Source organism: Dasypus novemcinctus, chromosome 8, assembly GCF_030445035.2.
Source record: "Dasypus novemcinctus isolate mDasNov1 chromosome 8, mDasNov1.1.hap2, whole genome shotgun sequence".
In the NCBI taxonomy this organism is placed as follows: domain Eukaryota; kingdom Metazoa; phylum Chordata; class Mammalia; order Cingulata; family Dasypodidae; genus Dasypus; species Dasypus novemcinctus.
The window spans coordinates 32,764,387-32,782,338 of record NC_080680.1 but is presented as its reverse complement, the minus strand read 5'-3'; the positions used below and the strand labels follow the sequence as shown (position 1 = coordinate 32,782,338).

Sequence of the window (17,952 nt, the reverse complement as noted above, 5' to 3'; positions counted from 1 at the left end):
GGGGAGAGGGGGTGGGGAGAGGGGGGAACAGTGGAACAAATTATTAATTGCCTCATCATCTATACAAACAAAACATCATAAATAACGTACCATCTCCAAGTTAGGGGGATGTCTTATTGACTTGGGACATAATTAACATAAAGAACATTTTGCTACCACTAGAGTGACGGTTATGAAGATCAGGTTGGAATGTACAAGGTTAATAGTGAAATATGCAAAAAGAGCAGAATTTAAAATAATAGGTGTGCCATGATTATAATCACACAAAAATAAAAGCTTACACTGAAAGGAATCCCAAGGAATTTTCTTGGAATTTGAGGATGGAGGATGGTTTTTAAATGGTTTCCTTTAAGAATGGCATTATCCGTTTGTTTCCATTAAAAATAAGTAGACGGACCCTTGCTTAAAGATGAGAGAGTTGCTACTTACCCTAACTGAGCAGGCTTTGGGGGAACAGAATAGACTGCAGCCAGCTGCGCATGTCTAAGTGCTCACACCAGGAAGCCACAGAAAAGAGGGTTGATGAGAAAGTCAGCTCAGCCAAAGGAAGCCCATAATAACCTCCACCTACTATCAGGAGAAAGCCACAGAAACAGGGCAAGGGCCTCCTGTCATCAGTTTCCTTTCTAGAGATTTGACTCATCTTGGAAGACTTAGCATCACCAGTAAATGTTTGGTAAGCCTGGAATAACTCTTCTTGGAGACCCAGGGGCTTTGGACAAGGCTTTGCAAGGTGCTGACAGGGTGTCGGCTCTCTGCACAATGTGGGTGCTCTTCTCACCTGCTCTCTTCCCTGTATTTCTAGGAATGTACCTGTGGGCTCAGGCTTGTGTGTCCTCCTGTCCCCAAGGCACATGGCCTTCTGCGAGGAGTGGCAGCTGTGAGAACTGTACAGAGGACTGTGCCTCTTGCTCTGGAACCGATCTTTGCAAGAGGTGCTGGGTTCAGCCCGACCGCCCTCTCTTCCTCCATGACGGCAGATGCTTCACCAAGTGCCCCGAGTACGTGTCCATCTTCCCTTTACTTCCTGTTGGTGTCATTGTCCCGCAGCACTTTGGGCAGCAATGCCCTCTTCGTTGAAGAGCTGTCCTCTCTAGTTAGAACAGCCACATAAATGTCCTCTTTTGATGACTTGACATCACTGTTGGCCACAGCAGCCAAAACTTCTGTAAGGCAAAGTACACACGTCTCTCTGTGACTATGACATGGATATATATATATATATATATATATACATATTTTTTTTTAATATTTATTTTATTTCTTTCTCCCCTCCCTTCGTTGTTTTGCACTCACTGTCTGCTCTCTGTGTCTGGTCATTGTGTGCTCGTCTTCTTTTTTAGGAGGCGCTGGGAACAGAACCCAGGACCTCCCATGTGGGAGGGAGGTGCCAAATCACTTGAGCCACCACCACTCCCTGCTTGTTGTGTCTCTCATTGCGTTTCCTCACCGTGTCTCTTCGTTGTGTCATCTTGTTGCATCACCTCGTTGCACCAGCCTGTCATGTCAGCTCGCTGCCTTGCTCACCTTCTTTAGGAGATACAGGAAACTGAACCCAGGGCCTCCCATGTGGCAGGCAAGCGCCCAACTGCTTGAGCCCCATCAACTTCCCTGTGTGGATATACTTTTACTTATAAAGATAAGTTATTTTGCCACCTTGTACTAGTGACCAAGTGTCATCAGCTTTTAGTCTCCATCACAAAAGTAAAGTTGTGAGAGGGTGTGGAACACATGACCCTCTTCTAAAGTTTGAAGTTGTTCTTCATAAAAGCTTTATTAAGATACAATTTTCACAGGAAGCAGTTGTGGCTCAAGTGATAGAGCATCCTCCTACCTTATGGAGGGCCCAGGGTTCGATACCCAGGGCCTCCTGACCCGTGTGGTGAGCTGGACACGCACAGTGCAAGGAGTGCTGTGCCACACAGGGGTGTCCCCCGCATAGGGGTGCCCCATGTGCAAGGAGTGCGCCCCGCAAGGAGAGCCGCCCTGTGCTAAAACAGTGCAGCTCGCCCAGAAGTGGCACCACACACACAGAGAACTGATGCAGCAAGATGACGCAACAACAAAAAAAAGCGACACAGGCGGCGGACTTGGCCCAGTGGTTAGGGCGTCCGTCTACCACATGGGAGGTCTGCGGTTCAAACCCCGGGCCTCCTTGACCCGTGTGGAGCTGGCCCATGCGCAGTGCTGATGCGCACAAGGAGTGCCCTGCCACGCAGGGGTGTCCCCCACATAGGGGAGCCCCACACGCAAGGAGTGCGCCCTGTAAGGAGAGCCGCCCAGCGCAAAAGAAAGTGCAGCCTGCCCAGGAATGGCGCCGCCCACATGGAGAGCTGACACAAGATGATGCAACAAAAAGAAACACAGATTCCCATGCTGCTGACAAAAACAGAAGCAGACAAAGAAGACAACGCAGCAAATAGACACAGAGAACAGACAACCGGGGTGGGGGGCGGGGGGAAGGAGAAATAAATAAATAAATCTTAAAAAAAAAAAGTGACACAATTTCCCAGTGCCGCTGACAAGAATACAAGCGTACACAGAAGAACACACAGCAAATGGACACAGAGAGCAAACAACGGGGTGGCGGGGACAGGGAGAGAAATAAATAAAATAAATCTTAAAATATATATATATATAATTTTCACACCATACAATTCTCCCATTTAAAGTGTATAATTCAACGCTTTTTAGTTTTTTCACAGTTATGCAACCCTCATCACAATTCAAGAACATTTTCATCACCCCAAAAAAGAAACCCTGTATCCTTTCAACAGTTACTCCTAATTTTTCTCATTCTCCCCAACCCTAAGCAACCACTAATCTACTTTCTAATTCTATAAATTTGCCTGTTCTGTACATTTCATATAGTCTTTAGTGACTGGCTTCTTACCTTCACCTAAGTTTTCAAGTATTTGGAAAAAAGGCTTAATAGCGAATAGCTCTTGAAGGATTTTACCAAGCATATTGTCAGAAGGGGAGGAAAGCTTCCATTAGAGACCTCAAGGGGAGAAGGCAGTATGGGGAAAGACACACAACCAGAGGCTCCTGAAACTCCCAGCCTCCCTCCACCCTGTCAACCCAGCTCCAGCCTCAGCAAAGTCAGCAAATGTATTAGTATAAAACAAAGGTGAAGGCCAGAAATCTATCAACCAAAGTCAGTCATTGCTTCCTCGTTAACCCCTGCCACGATGGAACGGAACTTATTGCCATTTTTATTGCCGTGCTTATTTAATCATTGCAACCATTTTCCAAATTTCTCTTGGATTCTTCGACTGTTCCAGGAGTTGGCAATTCATTAAAATGAGGGAAAAAGGGATGCATTTGCCTTTCTCCAATTAGTTGACTACTCAACAGTTTCCTTGTCAAAGGCCTGGCTTGAACCACTCTTCTGAAGCAATGTGTATGTGGCTACACAGCCAAGTTATTATTTTTTTTAACAGTTGGGGAGCCACTACCAGGGCCTAGAAATCCTGCAGGCTATGGAATGAGAAGCATGTGCCCTCGTGTTTTGTGGAAGGTTGTCTGGTTACTGTGACGCCCCACATCTTTGTGTTTACCAAGAAAAAAACAGGGGAAACGGAGTCTGAGGAACACACACCGTCCAGCTTGTCTTGGAAGGCTTTGACGCTATTTCTGAGAAGTCTCCCTTTTTGAGTTTTATCCATCCTGAAGATCAAAAAGATTTCCAACAGGAACACAACCTGCGATGAAATGGCACTGAGGTGTTGAGAATTATTTATAAGCCTGCTTTAGTGGCCACCACTTTTTCAAACAGGGTATTTGTTCACAAAAGAAGAATGCTTGAGTAGTAACATATATTATGATGGTAATTGTTTAAAAGGCAACAAAAACTTAAGGTGTACTCAATTTGACAAATATGAACAGATTTGTCTCTGTGGCAGGATTGAGAAACAAGTCTTTTAAGCACTGGCTGTCACCATTTCAGGTGTCTGTAAAATATCTATGGAACTGCGGATCTGAAAGCTTCTGCGTGACATATTTATCTGGGCTGAAAGACTTCAACACAAAGCACTTGGAATTTAGTGATTTAATACATGTGGCCATTTCTTTTCAAAAGAAATGATATTTGTCATTTTGCATAAAAATAGTGAAATAAAGTGTAACAAAAAAGTCTTGTATATGCAGGGAGAATGACCAGGTAGAGGTGGGTAGAGAAGGCTGCTTTTATCAGAGAAGCTCACTGAAAAACTCCTGTTGCCTTCTGGCCAGCTTGCCGACAGGGTTTCTGATGTTCACTTATTTTTGACTTAACAAACATCTTCAATGGGCTCGTGTCCATGCCTTTCAAGTCAGCCTTTAATGCAATATCCACTGCCCTTAGCCTCATGCTGTTTCTTTTTAGGTTCTTTTCTAGAACTACTCATCTTCATGGTCTGGAAATTATTCTCTAGACTCCTTATCCAGGCCTAGCTCTAAAAATCTGTATGATGAAATGAGTATCTGGATGGAAACCTTTGCAGGATTTCTATCAGAATGTATGAGGCACTCTGAAACCCTAAGAATTACAGCTGCCTTTGGAAAGCTGCTGTGGATTTGCTAGGATGTTGGGAATTAGAGCAAGCTGGAAAAAGACCAGCATATCCATCATAACCCTCCAAAATGAAGACTCCTGGGTTTTCATAGTACAGGAACAATGAATCCATCAAATTCTCATTCAGGTAGAAGATGGGATATATTTGAGAATGTACTAAGTTTAATTAATTTCAAATTTTTTTAAATTCAGTCAAAATCCTGGTGAGCATATACCTTTCCACCCACTATTGTGTCAAAATTCATTTCTAAGAGCTGGATGTGGTGGGATACAGTAGCAGTAGTACCTTTCTTCTTCAAGTGTTCTCCATAGTGATCAAAAAAGCTAAAGGTGAAATGTATTTTAAAAATAATAATAGGGTGGGTTGGGGGGAAAACACACCAAATGTAAGATAAGGACTATGATTAGTAGTAAGATTTGGACAATATTCTTTCATAATTTGTAACAAACATCTCATGACAATGCAAGGTGTTGGTAGAGGGTTAATGTACAGGACCCCTGTATGATGTTGTGCATGTTTGCTTTGTAAGTTCACAACTTTTACTATATACTTGTTCATGTATGTTCACATATAAATGATATAAAGATAATAATAGGATTGGTTGGGGGAAAATACTTTGTTTAGTAGTAATATTTTGACAACGCGCTTTAATCATTAGTTAAAAAGGTTGAACAACAATGGAAGTTATTGGTGGTAGGGTGAGTTATGAGATTCCTGTATGATGTTATATGTTTGTTTTGCAAGTCCACAATAATTATTATACACTTATTGTTTATATATGAATGATATACTTTAATAAATTAAAATATAAAATAAAATAAAAAAGCTAAAGGTAATAATGCATAAGGATGCCTGATCTTACCTTTCAAGTCCTTCTTAAAACCCTGTTTAAAACGAGGTTTCATTCCTCATCCCTGTCATATTTCTTCCTGACACACTCCATATATTTGTGTTTAATGAATCAATAGAATAAATGACTGAATGAATGATTAAATGGATGTGAATGAGTTAATTAATTGAATAAAACATCAAGTACTGATTCCGTAGAGGAGGGATCTCATATTGGCACCAGGACTTAAGGAGGACTCTGGTAGGTTAAGTCACTGGCAACAATTCTTCGCCCCTCCCCCTATCCATGCCTTCTGCCTTGCAGCTGCAGCAACTCCCACGAGGCAGAATGTACTTCCTGCTCTTTGTGTGGCTTGCTTGGCCATTGGGCTGTTAGCAGAAGAAAGACTTAAAATGTTTGCCTGGCTGGGCTTGCTTTCTTGGGCTTCTGTCCTTGGTATGAGGAGAACATGCCCCAGTAACAACCTGTGCCAGGGAGGATGAAAGAAGGGGGAAAGACCTGGAAACAATATTGCAGGTTGGAGTCCAGCCCAGCCAAGTTCCTCTAAGATCTTCCTACATACAGACACATGGAGTGAGAATAAATGATTGTTATTTAAGCCATTGAGTTTTGGGGTCATTTGTTACACAGCACTTTTATGGCACTAGCTGACTGATAGAAGGACTATGATAGGAAACCATCAGAATAGGCACCTATGACAACAGAAGTCCATTTGCTCTAAACTATAATTTTCCTGCTACTACAAGTTCCAGCTCTTCCCTTCATCTTTTCACTTCAAAGAAAAATCATTTATTCTCCTTGTCTCCCAACTCTCCTAAGAGGGTTAGGTTTCCATATTTATTCATTGTGTTCATATACCAGTAAGGAACTTCTATGGTATGATAGTTAAATCACCTGGAAGGAATTCAATCCCACACACATATTCACCTATAGCAGGTGCTCAAAATACACTTGGTGGTGTGTGTGTGAATGTTTATGTGTGTGTGTTTGAGAAAACTATCAGAGGTTGGCATCTGAAGAGCATCCAAAAGCAAACCTTGGTGAAGTGGATGTGGCTCAAGCAATTGGGCTCCCGTCTATCATATGGGAGGTCCCAAGTCAGTGTACCAGGGCTTACTGGTGAAGGCAAGCTGGCTTGCGCGGACAGCTGGTCCACTCAGAGAGCCGACGCAACAAGACGATGCAACAAAAAAGAGACACAGAGGAAAGACAGTGAGAGACACAACAAACCAGGAGCTGAGGTGGCTCACAAGATTGAGTGTCTCTCTCCCATGTCAGAAGTTCCCAGGATTGGTTCCTGGTGCCTCCTACAAAGAAGACAAGAAGAGAAGACAAGTGGACACAGAAGAAAGCACAGCAAAAGGACACAGAGAGCAGACAGCGAGCACAAGTGACAAGGGGAGGGAATAAATAATAAATAAAAATACATCTCTTTTTAAAAAGGCAAACCTTGGTTCCAACTTTACAGGGCATTAACTCTTTTGAGCTCTCTAAAAGTTAATTTATTAATTTTTTTAAAAGTGATTAGATTTAATAAAGGGTTTTCCTATACTAAAGTAAGGTTCTAACAAGATGAAGAAAAAAATAAAACCTAGAATATAAAGTAGAGAAATTAGGAGTGACTAAACCATATTCTAATTAATAGCAGTTGTCTTCCCAAAAGACAAATTCACAGTGATAGTACATATCCCCTTCATTTGATTTGTCTAGACTTTTCTTTTTCACAGTATTTCCTCGGTTAATCTCATTGATGGACTCGTTTCGGTCTGCGGGAACAACATCCTTTCATTTTCAGTCCTAATCCCTTTGCTCCCAGGTATGACTCATTTCTTAGTTCCAAAGCTTCTTCAGTCATTCTCTCTTCCCTCCCCAGGGGCTTTTATGCAGAAGACGGCGTATGTGAACGCTGCCACTCGCCTTGCAGAACGTGTGAAGGAAAAGCCACCAGCTGCCGCTCCTGCGAAGGCAGCCTCGTCCTGGACCAGGGAGTGTGCCAGGAAGTCTGCTCAGAGAGGCACGTGGCCGTGGACGGGGTGTGCGAGCACTGCCCGGAGATGTGTCAGGACTGCCTCCATGAGAAAACATGCAAAGGTAGCTGGGAGCACCCCTTGCTGGGACCGACCACCGCAGGGTGGGTTTGGCTTCGTTTCCTGGGGCAGCTCTGATGAAGTACCACACACTGAGTGGCTTAAAACAGCAGGGCTTTATTGTCTCACAGTCCTGGAAGGCAGAAGTCCAAAATCACGGTGTCAGTGGGGGCCACGCCCCATCTGTGCTCTGAAGGGGAGACTCTTTCCTTGCGTCGTCTTGCTTCTGGTGTTTGCATCCCTTGGCTATAGATGCATCCTCCAATCTCTGCCTCCTCTGTTTTCACGTGGCTGTCTTCTCCCCACTGTCCGTCTGCTGTGTGTCTAAATTTTGCGTCTTCTATAAGGACACCAGTCGTACTGAATTAAGGCTCACCCTGACCCGGTTCGCCCTCAGGTTAACCAATCCCATCATCGACCTTACGATTTCAAAGGTCACGCTGATGGCACCAGGGTTAAGACTTGAGCTTGTCTTTTATGGGGACACAATTTAATCCAAAATAGCATCCAAAGAAAACTGTGGAGACCAGTCTCCCTAAGTTGGCTGAAGTGTGTCTATCTCCAAGCATAACAGTGAGGAAATGGAGTGAGGCTGAGGCACAGCCTTTGCATTATGGACCCTCCAACTTAAGACAAACAGGAGCCCCTTTTTGCATGATTTCTGCCTCACCCATACACTGAGCCCTTCGTACATGCCACACACTCTCCCAAGGGCTAGAGACATCAAGCATAAGATAAGGGCAGAAAGGTCCACCTCGATAGAGCACAAAATCGTAGAAGGGTGACTGCTACCAAACAACTAAATGCAAAGGAAGCCAGAGAATTTCAGTTGTTATAAAAGATAAGAAAGAAAAGTTCAGGCAGCTGTAAACTCTGAAAGCAGCACTTTGACTGTGCATAGGTTTTTTTCCTCTGGAGTTTACTCCCAAGAAAGGCTGCCCAATTTCTTCCCCCAAATAAAATAGACTCACTTACGTGGAAACTGTCCTATCCAAAGGATTCCCTTGGTGGGACTTAAAGTGTTCCAGGATTCCCCCAAAATAAGGAAATGTACACAAATTAAAACACACACACACACACATATTTCAGTCTTCATACCGATTAAACATGTATCTCTATTCGTCTACCTTATCACTAATGAAAAATTACCTAATCCAACTGCTTTCTGTATTGAATAGCGTAGGAGGTTGTTTCAGTTTCCTAGGCTGCTTAAGCAAATACCGTGAAATGTGTGGCTTAAAATGGGAGTTAATTCGCTCATGATTTTGAGGCCAGGAAAAGGTCCACATGGAGGCATCATCAAGGTGAGCTTTCTCCCCAAAGACTGGGGCACTCTGGGCCGAAGATCCCCGGTTCCTCTGGCACAAGGCAAGGCACGTGACGGAGTCTCAGGTCTCCTGCTTTTCCAGGCGCTGCTTCAGCTTCTGGCTTCCTGTGACTCTCTCTCTCTCTGTCTGAATTTCATTCTCTTATAAAGAGATCCAATAATAGGATTAAGACCCGTCCGGAATGAGGTGGGCCACACCTTAACTGAAGCAGCCTCCTCAGCAGGTCCTGCTTACAATGAGGTCACATAGTCCACAGGAATGGACTAGCATTAAGAACGTGCTTATGTGGGGTGCATACAGCTTCAGACCACCACAGGGGTGCTCAAGGAATTTTTTGTAAGTATTCATGTGATAAGTACAATCGAATATATCTCCTGGGTTTTCTCAGAACCAACACAGAAGTTACATTTCCTGAATTCACATAGAATTATGTGACAGGCATCCTCTTCAGAACTAGGACAAGAAGACCCCTGAAAAGCTAATTAAGCCGGTAATAACGCACACCTCCCCGTTAAAATCAAGCCCCACTTAACAAGTTACCTCCCCCTGTGAGACTATCAGGTTCCTGCTCCAAGCAACAAAACCTAGCCAACCTCCTTCTCTACCGTTGATACCGCGGCTCCCCAGCTCCCCACTGATGCTTTCCCTTTTGCAGGCAGTTTCCTTGCTGCCGCAGCAATCCTGGTGTCAGGAACAAAATGCTGCAAGCTGCAGTTTCACTCTGATTTGTCTTTCAACACAAGGTTTTCAGGTTTCCAGGAAAACACTTTCAACATCTCACCCGTCAGTTGTTTGCAGTAGCACTGCCATCTCCTGCATCCCCAAGGACCAGGTCATGGCCCAGCTCAGGTGCAGCACCATCTAATCAGGCCCCATCCGTGGCCTTCTTCTCCCAGGGCAGGGCTCGTCAGCTATCCAGGGCTTGTCCCGCAGGTGGGAATGGGACGAATGTCCACTCCAGGCCACAGGAGCCAGCGTGGTGGGGAGGGGGCTAGCCCGCAGGGAAGGAAGGCGTTGCTTTCTTGGATCCCCCGCCGGGATAAGTGCTGTTCCCTCCTTCCCCGCAGAGTGCATGCCTGACTTCTTCCTGTACAACGACGCGTGCCACCAGGCCTGCCCCCGCAGCTTCTACGCCGACTCGGGCCAGTGCGTCGCCTGCCACGCAGACTGCCTGGAGTGCCGGGGCCCCGAGGCGGAGGACTGCGCGCTCTGCGCGGACGCGGACGCCGTGCTCCACGACGGGCTGTGCTTGGACGAGTGTCCTGACGGAACTTACTTTGCAAAGGAGACTAACGATTGCAAAGGTAAAGAGTTTGGGGCAGCAGGCCGAGCAGGAGGAAACTGATGCTTTGAAATGTTAATCACTCCCTCTAAGTCACCCAGCTAGTTAGGGCAGACGGGGAATCTGACTCCAGGTCTTTCCCTCCAATGCCATCAGTCTTTGCACAGTCTACAGGGCAGTGAGGCTGAGGGAAGCTGGTATTGGAAGAAACTAGAGTGACGACCTGACTTTCCAAAGAGAAGAAACAAAGGTCCTGGACTGAAAGTTAAAATCTGGGCAGGTATAGAGAAACGTTTGGAACCAAGCACCCTCCAAGCAGGTTCACCTCTAAGAAACACAACACTGGACTCTGAATCTATTCTGTGTTCCCCAAATCATCTGTGAGATAGGGTAGGCACCTCTAAACGTCCCAGTCTTTTCCTGAGGCATTGAGGCAGAAATAGCAATAACTATTCTAAGTCCTGGGCTCAAACCTTGGCCCTGCCCTTCTCTTTTTCTTTCTTTCTTTCTTTTTTTTTTAAGATTTATTTATTTCTCCCCCCTCTCTCCATTGTCTGCTCTCTGTGTCCACTTGCTGTGTGTTCTTCTGTGTCTGCTTGTGTTCTTCTGTGTCCCAGGGAACCAATCCTGGGACCTTCCAGAGTGGGAGAGAGGCAACCATGCTCTTGCACCACCTCAGCTCCCTGGTCTGCTGCGTCTCCTATTGTCTCTCCTGTGTGTCTCTTTTTGTTGCGTCATCTTGCTGTGTCCGCTCTCTGCGTGGGCCAGCACTCCTGGGTGAGGCAGTACTCTGCGTGGGCCAGTTTGCCACACAGGCCAGCTTGCCTTCACCAGGAGACCCTGGGTATTGAACCCTGGACCTCCTGTATGGTAGACGGGAGCCCAATTGCTTGAGCCACAGCTGCTTCCCTGGCCCTGCCCTTTTCAAACTGAATGACTTTTCATCACTGAGCCTCAATTTCCCGATCTAGAAAAAATGAGATGCTACTGCTGCTGCTGATAATAATAATACTGCAAATCTTGTCATCCAGCCAATTTTTATGGGGGCTTACTATGTACGATGTGTTCTTCCAAGGCTGGGGAACACCAGGAAACAATAGAGACAGAATCCCCATCTTAATGGAAGGGCAGCCTATAAAGAAGACAAGTAAAGATTTAAATAATGTAGGAAAAGGGGATAAGGAAGTTGGGCAGGATGGAGTTCAAATTGGAGAGAAGATGATCTGGAAGATATCACTGAGAAAGTGATATATCTTGGAGAAGAACATTCTAGGCAGGGGGAATGACAACTGCTAAAACCCTGAGGTCAGAGGGAATTACTGTTATTTATTATTGTGTGTAGTGTACATTTTTTTAAAAATAAGCTTTAAAAGAAGTTTTGGGCCCACAGAAAAATTGCACAGAGAAGTACAGAGCTCTTATATACTCCCCCAACTCACAGTTACCCCTGTTATTAAAATCTTGCATTAGTATGGTATAGTTGATGAAACCATATTGAGACATTGGTTACTAAAATACAGTTTACACTAGGGTTCACTCTTGGTGTTCTTCGGCTCTATGGATTTTGAAAAGTGGAGAATGTGTTACGTCCTATATCCAGCATTACAGTGTCTTCCAGAATCGTTTCACTGCCCTAAAAATGCCCTCTGCTCCACCTCTTCACACTCCCCACCACCAAACCCATGGAATTGTTCTTATTTTATTCATCTAACAAATAAATTTACTGAACACTTGTTATATGCATTCATAAATGAATACAAAAGACGTCAAGGAGTCAATAGGTAATTACGATGTATCTAAACAATTGCCATAGAGTGATGAATGTGAGGGATTCTAGGAGTTGGGTGGAGACGGTGTCATGTAGGACAACGGTGCGGTAGACCTGGTTATTACCTGTTGCCGTTTGGGTGATCATGGTGAGTCTTACTGATCTTTCTGAGGCAGCTACCACGAGAAGGAGCTGTCTGGGTATGTAAAGCGGCCATTTTTTCTCATTTTGCAACAAGAATGCTCCACCCAGACCCCAAGGGCTGTACCCAACTCCTGGCCCACACCCTTGGCACAGAGCCCTAGAGCTCTCTGGAAGAAATGTAAGCACCCTTTCCAGGGGAATTACTTGCCCAGAGGGCCCCCTCAGCCCTGTCACTCGCTGCCTGCTGCCCCCACCGCCCACAGATTGCCACCAGACCTGCCACACCTGCTCGGCGCCCGGGGCCTGCAGCACCTGTCCAGAAGGCACGAGGGTGAGCAGCCATGGGAACTGCGTGCCTTACGGGGAGTGCGCCGGCTCCGAGTACTGGGACGTGGAGGCTCACGAGTGCCAGCCCTGTCACACCAAGTGCTCACACTGCTCGGGACCGGCCGAGGACCAGTGCCACAGCTGCCCCGGGGACAGCCTTCTCCTCAGTGAGTTCCAGTTCCTCCCAGCGGAGGCGGGGTTTCTTTTCCATTCTGTCTGGGAAGCTCCTTGCTCAATGCCCGATGCACAGGGGATCTGATTTCATTCTTCTCAACCTTTTACTTCGTATTTGGAATATTTTCAAACCTAAGCAGAAGTTGCAAGAGTAAGAATAACACACATACACACACACAAAAACAGGAATATACCCTTTACCCACTTCCCCTGTCAGCATCTTCTCATCTTCTACCATCTTATCCCATATGCTTTGTCATCCCTCCCTTTTCTCTCTCACACACAATCTATACAGGGACAAAATATACAATTTTTTTCCTAACAATTTAAGGTATGTTACATACATCATGTTTCCTTTCTTCCAAATACTTCAGTATATTTCTTAAGAATAGGGATATTTTCTTACAAAGCCACAGTAAAGTTATCAGCTCTAACAAAGTTGACGTCAGTAGAATACAACTATCGAATATACCCCCATTTTCCAATGTTGTCAATTCCCCTTTAGAACAAGGTCCGATCTGGAGTCAGGTGTGGGTTTAGTTGCCATGTCCCTTTAGCTACCTTTTATTTCAGACATTTCCAGACTTTCTTTGTCTTTTACGATCCTGACGTTTTAGAAGAATACAGCCCCGGGTCCTGATTTTGGGTTCGCCTGACATTTTCTCACGGTTAGATTTAAGATTATGCATTCTCAGCCAGAATACCATGGGGTGCTATTGTGTCCTTCCGAGAGTACATGCCTGGAGGCACAGGGCGTCTGCCGCCCCCGTGGGTGATGTAGATTTTTGTTAAATGTGTCCAGTTTCTCCGTTGCTTAGTTACTTTTCTCCTTGTAACAACAAGCACTCTTAAGGTGTGGTGAGACAGCTTAAGAACAGGGAAATCTTCAGCAGCTCATCAAAATTTCCCCCAGATTTAGCTTCCATTGACATCGTTTTAGCCACCAGGGCTAGTTCACCCTGACCTGCTTGCTCTGAGCTCATACGGCCTTCTGGTTGGCTCTGTTCCTGGGCATTCATCTTATAACTGTTCCCAAGTATGTCCATTCCCCTCGGGGACCTTGTCTCGTTCCTCCTGTACCCCCATCCCTTCTCACAGTGCACAGTAAGGAGCATGTAGGGGGCCTGGGGACCCGTGGCCTGACGCCCACAGACCTCTCCTTCCCTTGGCAGACACGACCTGCGTGGCAGCCTGCCCCGAGCGCTACTACGCCGATGCGGGCAGCGGCCGGTGCGCCCCCTGCCACAGCTCCTGCAGGACGTGTGAGGGGAGACGCAGCGTGCAGTGCCAGTCCTGCCGGCCCGGCTGGTTCCAGCTGGGAAAGGAGTGCCTGCCCCGGTGCAGGGAAGGGTAAGGTGCTCAACCCACTTTTCCCTCATTTAATCCCACAGCCTCTCCAGGTGTCACTGTCAGCAAACCCACTCTGCAAGTAGGACACTAAGACTCAGACACTTCTAACCAGCTTGAGGTCTCACTGCTGTAGGGAACTGAGCTGACGGTCCAAAGCCAGACTGATGCTCTCTAAAGGATTTCAGCCAGTTCACAGTAGCACAGGAGAGGCAGAATGAGCCCATGAGATAGTGCAAAGGGTCATAATGGCGAATCCGACTGACACGAGTCACTGATCTCACCCAGTGCCAAAATCCACTAAAAAGAAAGCAAAGGATACATGCAAGTATAAGGCATTCTTCTCTAGCAGAAGTTCAAGACTGTCATTGTAGGTGATTTTTCTTCTACATTAGAATTTGTTCTGATTCAGATTTAGTATGTGAAGTTTAAGAATCTGGATCATTGCTCTTGCAAAGGGAGTGGTTTCAGTTAAACATTTCCATTTATACCCCCAGTCATTCCCCAGTCATGCCTATTAATCGATAAATTCCAAGTTTATTTACGATATGCCACCTAGACCAACCAAAAGTGTTCTTCTAAAAGTATGTCACAGTAAGGCCTCTCCATTATGTTTCTACTAGGAAAAACCAGTAGTGTGCTTATCAGGAACTCTGGTTACCAGTATATTTGGAAGAAAACAGGGCCATGTTTTTTTTTCCTGGACATGCCCAATAAAGGGAAAGATTGGTAATACTCCTCCTGTTAATTCTTCCTACCCAATCAATAATCTATAGCTGAGTGTTTCCATACCCCAATTGAAGGGGAGAAACCTTGGGCTTTCCCCAATTGCTTTCACCTACATTGGCACATCTCTCTCTCCTCTTTCATTCATTTGAGTTGTATCTACTGCCTTCCATTTTGTCCTCATATTCATACAGTCATTCATTCAACAAATATGTAATGACCAGTGCCTTGTATGTATCAGAAAACTAGTTAGTGTTCAAAGATAAACAGGATAGAGATTTGACATTCAAAAGCTCATATTTATTCTTTTTTTTTTTTTCTTATATATCTCCTCCCAAGAAAAATTATAAGCTCCTGGAAGAAAAAAATATATCTCTTACTTTCCATACATGTTACTGCAACACTCAGAACAGTCTCATGCATTAGCCGCCTTCAAGAAACACCAGTGGTATAGATGAGTGGAGAGCAGGTCCTGCTCGGCAAGAGGGTGGATGGGCTCCCTGGCTTAGCCCTGCCTCTTCAGTCTAATGAATCCCTCAAAAGATCTGGATCCTGTGCAAAAAAAAAAAAAACACAAGCAAACAAACAAACAAAAAAACTCTGTGTTCCTTAAAACAAGTCATTAAATACTTTCAAGCATGATAGGTAGGTAGGTAGGTAGGTAGGTAGGTAGGTAGATAGATAGATAGATAGATAGATAGATAGATAGATAGATAGATAGATAGATAGATAGATAAAGTCCTCAGTCTAAATGGATTGTAGACCATGGAATTAAGAAGACAATTGTTCCACAGCATGTGAAGTTACAGGTTGGAGAGAGAGGCACTGGTTGCCATAAATTTCTTTAATGGGGTATAAAGGAAGTATTAATGGGGTATAAACAGAGGCATTTCACTGAAATTGTTCCCTTTGTGAAATCAATGTCCCACATGCAGTGCATAAACTTCATATGTTAAATTTCTTGTCTTGGAAATGTAGATGTAGAATTATTTTGGTGTTTAACCCCAGGGAAAGTTCTCTAAGGCCTTGGTTACTGCATATGCATGAGATTGTCTTCAAGGCTGTGAGGATAAAGAGATTTCATAGTCACCTCATGCAAAAGAGTTATAAAAGTTAGCAGTGGCATGGTGCTTTTCTTTTAATCTCATCTATTAAATTCTTTATTGTCTTTCTCTTAGCATTACTCTTTGATAATTTTTTTTTTGTGGAGGCTCTGGGGATTGAACCCTGGACATCATATGTGGGAGGCAGGTGCTCAACCACTGAGCTACATCTGCTCCCCTTTGATAATTTTTAAAACCTGCTTGGTACTGATAAGCCTTCTTTCCCATGGTTCTTCCTGATGCTTTTCATCTTTATAACTACCTACAATAGCAACATTAATAAAGCACATTTGTACACTGGTTTCCCAAGTATCCCACTCACAATGTGTCATTAAATTATGATATAATTCTACAACAATCCTACAAGGTTGCTATTATTCTCTCCATTTTACCAATGGGGAGACTGAAGCTCAGAGAGGTTAAGTAGCATGCCCACCATCACACAGCTACTAATACATGGAGACGGCCAAGACTGAACATCAGATTATCTGAATCCAATCTTGTGTTGCCTCAGTTCTGTGTGGATTTCCATTTTCCTTATTGATTCCTCTTTTGAGCCTTATGTGGTCTTTTTCCAAGATACAGCATATGATTAATGTTTCCTTTTGTTCTCTTTCTATTACTTTGGCTCTCAAATATGTCAGGGTCTTAATGAGTCACTGGTAGTCACAGTTGGTCACCTGACTGCAGAAGGTGAAGCAGGTCTTATCTGCCTCCAGCTGGGGCACTGAGACACGGGGTGTAGTCCAAGACCTGAGGCAGGTGGCTGTGTGGAGGCAGGCTGAGCAGTCCCTAAGCACTGTGGTAATTTTCAGCCTGTTAGGAGAGTGAAATAAACTTTAAAAGAAAACAACAACAACTATTGGGCTAGTAGTTTTCCACTAGAAAACCAAGGATGAGCCTTCAGATCTCCAGGATAACTTCAGTGTCCTGATGTGCAGAGATGGGTCAGATGATGATGTCTAGAAGTTCATCTTTGACAAAAATCCCTTTTCCTCTTTTTATCTTACTTGGAAAATCTTTGTTGACCCTCAGTTAATACACAAGTGCTTCCATAGAATGACATTTAACAAATTAAGTGCAAATCACATTGTCCCACTTCACTAGCTGTTTGACTTTAAGAAGTTGTCTACATTCTCTGAGCCTCTCTGTAAAACAGGGTTGATAATATCTAAATCATAAGGTTTCTATATGGAATAATCCTAAAATTAATAATTACTGCTAAGATGAATTAATTATTTGCAACATGCTACCCACTGTTGTAACTACTTTCTCAGTATTAACTTGTTTAATTTGAGGTACTAACATTAGTCCCATATTACAAATGAGGAACAGAGATGTGAAGTGACTTGCTGTAGGTTGCACAGCTTCTGAGTGGTAAAGCTGAGATTTGAACACATGCAGTCTTATTCCAGAGGGCAAGCTCCTAATCCCCATGCTCTACTATCTCATTATTAGGTTCAATGAGGTGAAACAATGTTCCTGAAGTCTCAGGTATACCATCTTACTTGGTGTAGTAGAAACTAACTGAATGGTGATGATTGTTATTATATTTAACCTCCAAAATTCTTTGCAAGAGAGATTACTTCTGTCATGTCAAGGTCTTCAACATCATTCAGGTCACCAACTATTTCAAGAAGTTTTTAAAATTGAGAAATCAGTAGAGCCACTCCATTTCCCTGATCTCACTCAGTACAACTTAAAGCTTGAATTTCAAAGTGGAGAAGGAAATGGCAGGAGAAAGCCAAAGGTAGCTAACAATTATTGAGGCACTACTATCTGTGATAGGTACTGGGTCCTTTCCTGTGTGTTATCTAATATCAGGGAGGGAGTGAAAAGCCCAATTTCAGATAAGATAGTAATAATGAATCTAGTAATGAGTCCAAAGTCACCAGACTTGTAAGTGAACCCTGTCTAACTAGCCCTGTTTTTAACACCACGCCCAACTTAGAAGCAAGCTTAATACTCAGACTTTGGTCCCCCTTGGTTTCAGATATTACGCAGAAAATGCCACCGGACAGTGTAAGAGGTGCCACAAGAGCTGCAAGGCATGCTGGGGCCCGAAGCCCACAGACTGCCTGTCTTGCGATACATTTTTCTTTCTCCTGCGCTCCAAAGGAGAGTGCCATCGCACCTGTCCAGAGCATTACTATGCAGAGCAGAGCACCCAGACCTGTGAGAGATGCCATCCGACCTGCGATAAGTGCAAAGGTGAGCAGGTAGCAATCATTTGTGCATTTGTGAACAAAAGGGTTTCCCT

General features: G+C 44.4%; 1 protein-coding gene across 6 annotated transcripts in view; it reads left to right on the top strand.

Moving 5' to 3' along the window:
* The window catches only part of PCSK5 (proprotein convertase subtilisin/kexin type 5), a 434,041-nt gene that overhangs the window by 397,916 nt on the left and 18,173 nt on the right, over window positions 1–17,952 (top strand). For all 6 annotated transcript variants that reach the window (XM_058301654.2, XM_071216671.1, XM_058301655.2 and 3 more), the window contains 6 exons: window positions 806–1,001; window positions 7,280–7,497; window positions 9,889–10,125; window positions 12,279–12,509; window positions 13,689–13,866; window positions 17,686–17,903. In XM_058301654.2, the coding sequence (XP_058157637.1) occupies window positions 806–1,001; window positions 7,280–7,497; window positions 9,889–10,125; window positions 12,279–12,509; window positions 13,689–13,866; window positions 17,686–17,903 (1,278 nt within the window). The remainder of the gene's footprint in view (window positions 1–805; window positions 1,002–7,279; window positions 7,498–9,888; window positions 10,126–12,278; window positions 12,510–13,688; window positions 13,867–17,685; window positions 17,904–17,952) is intronic.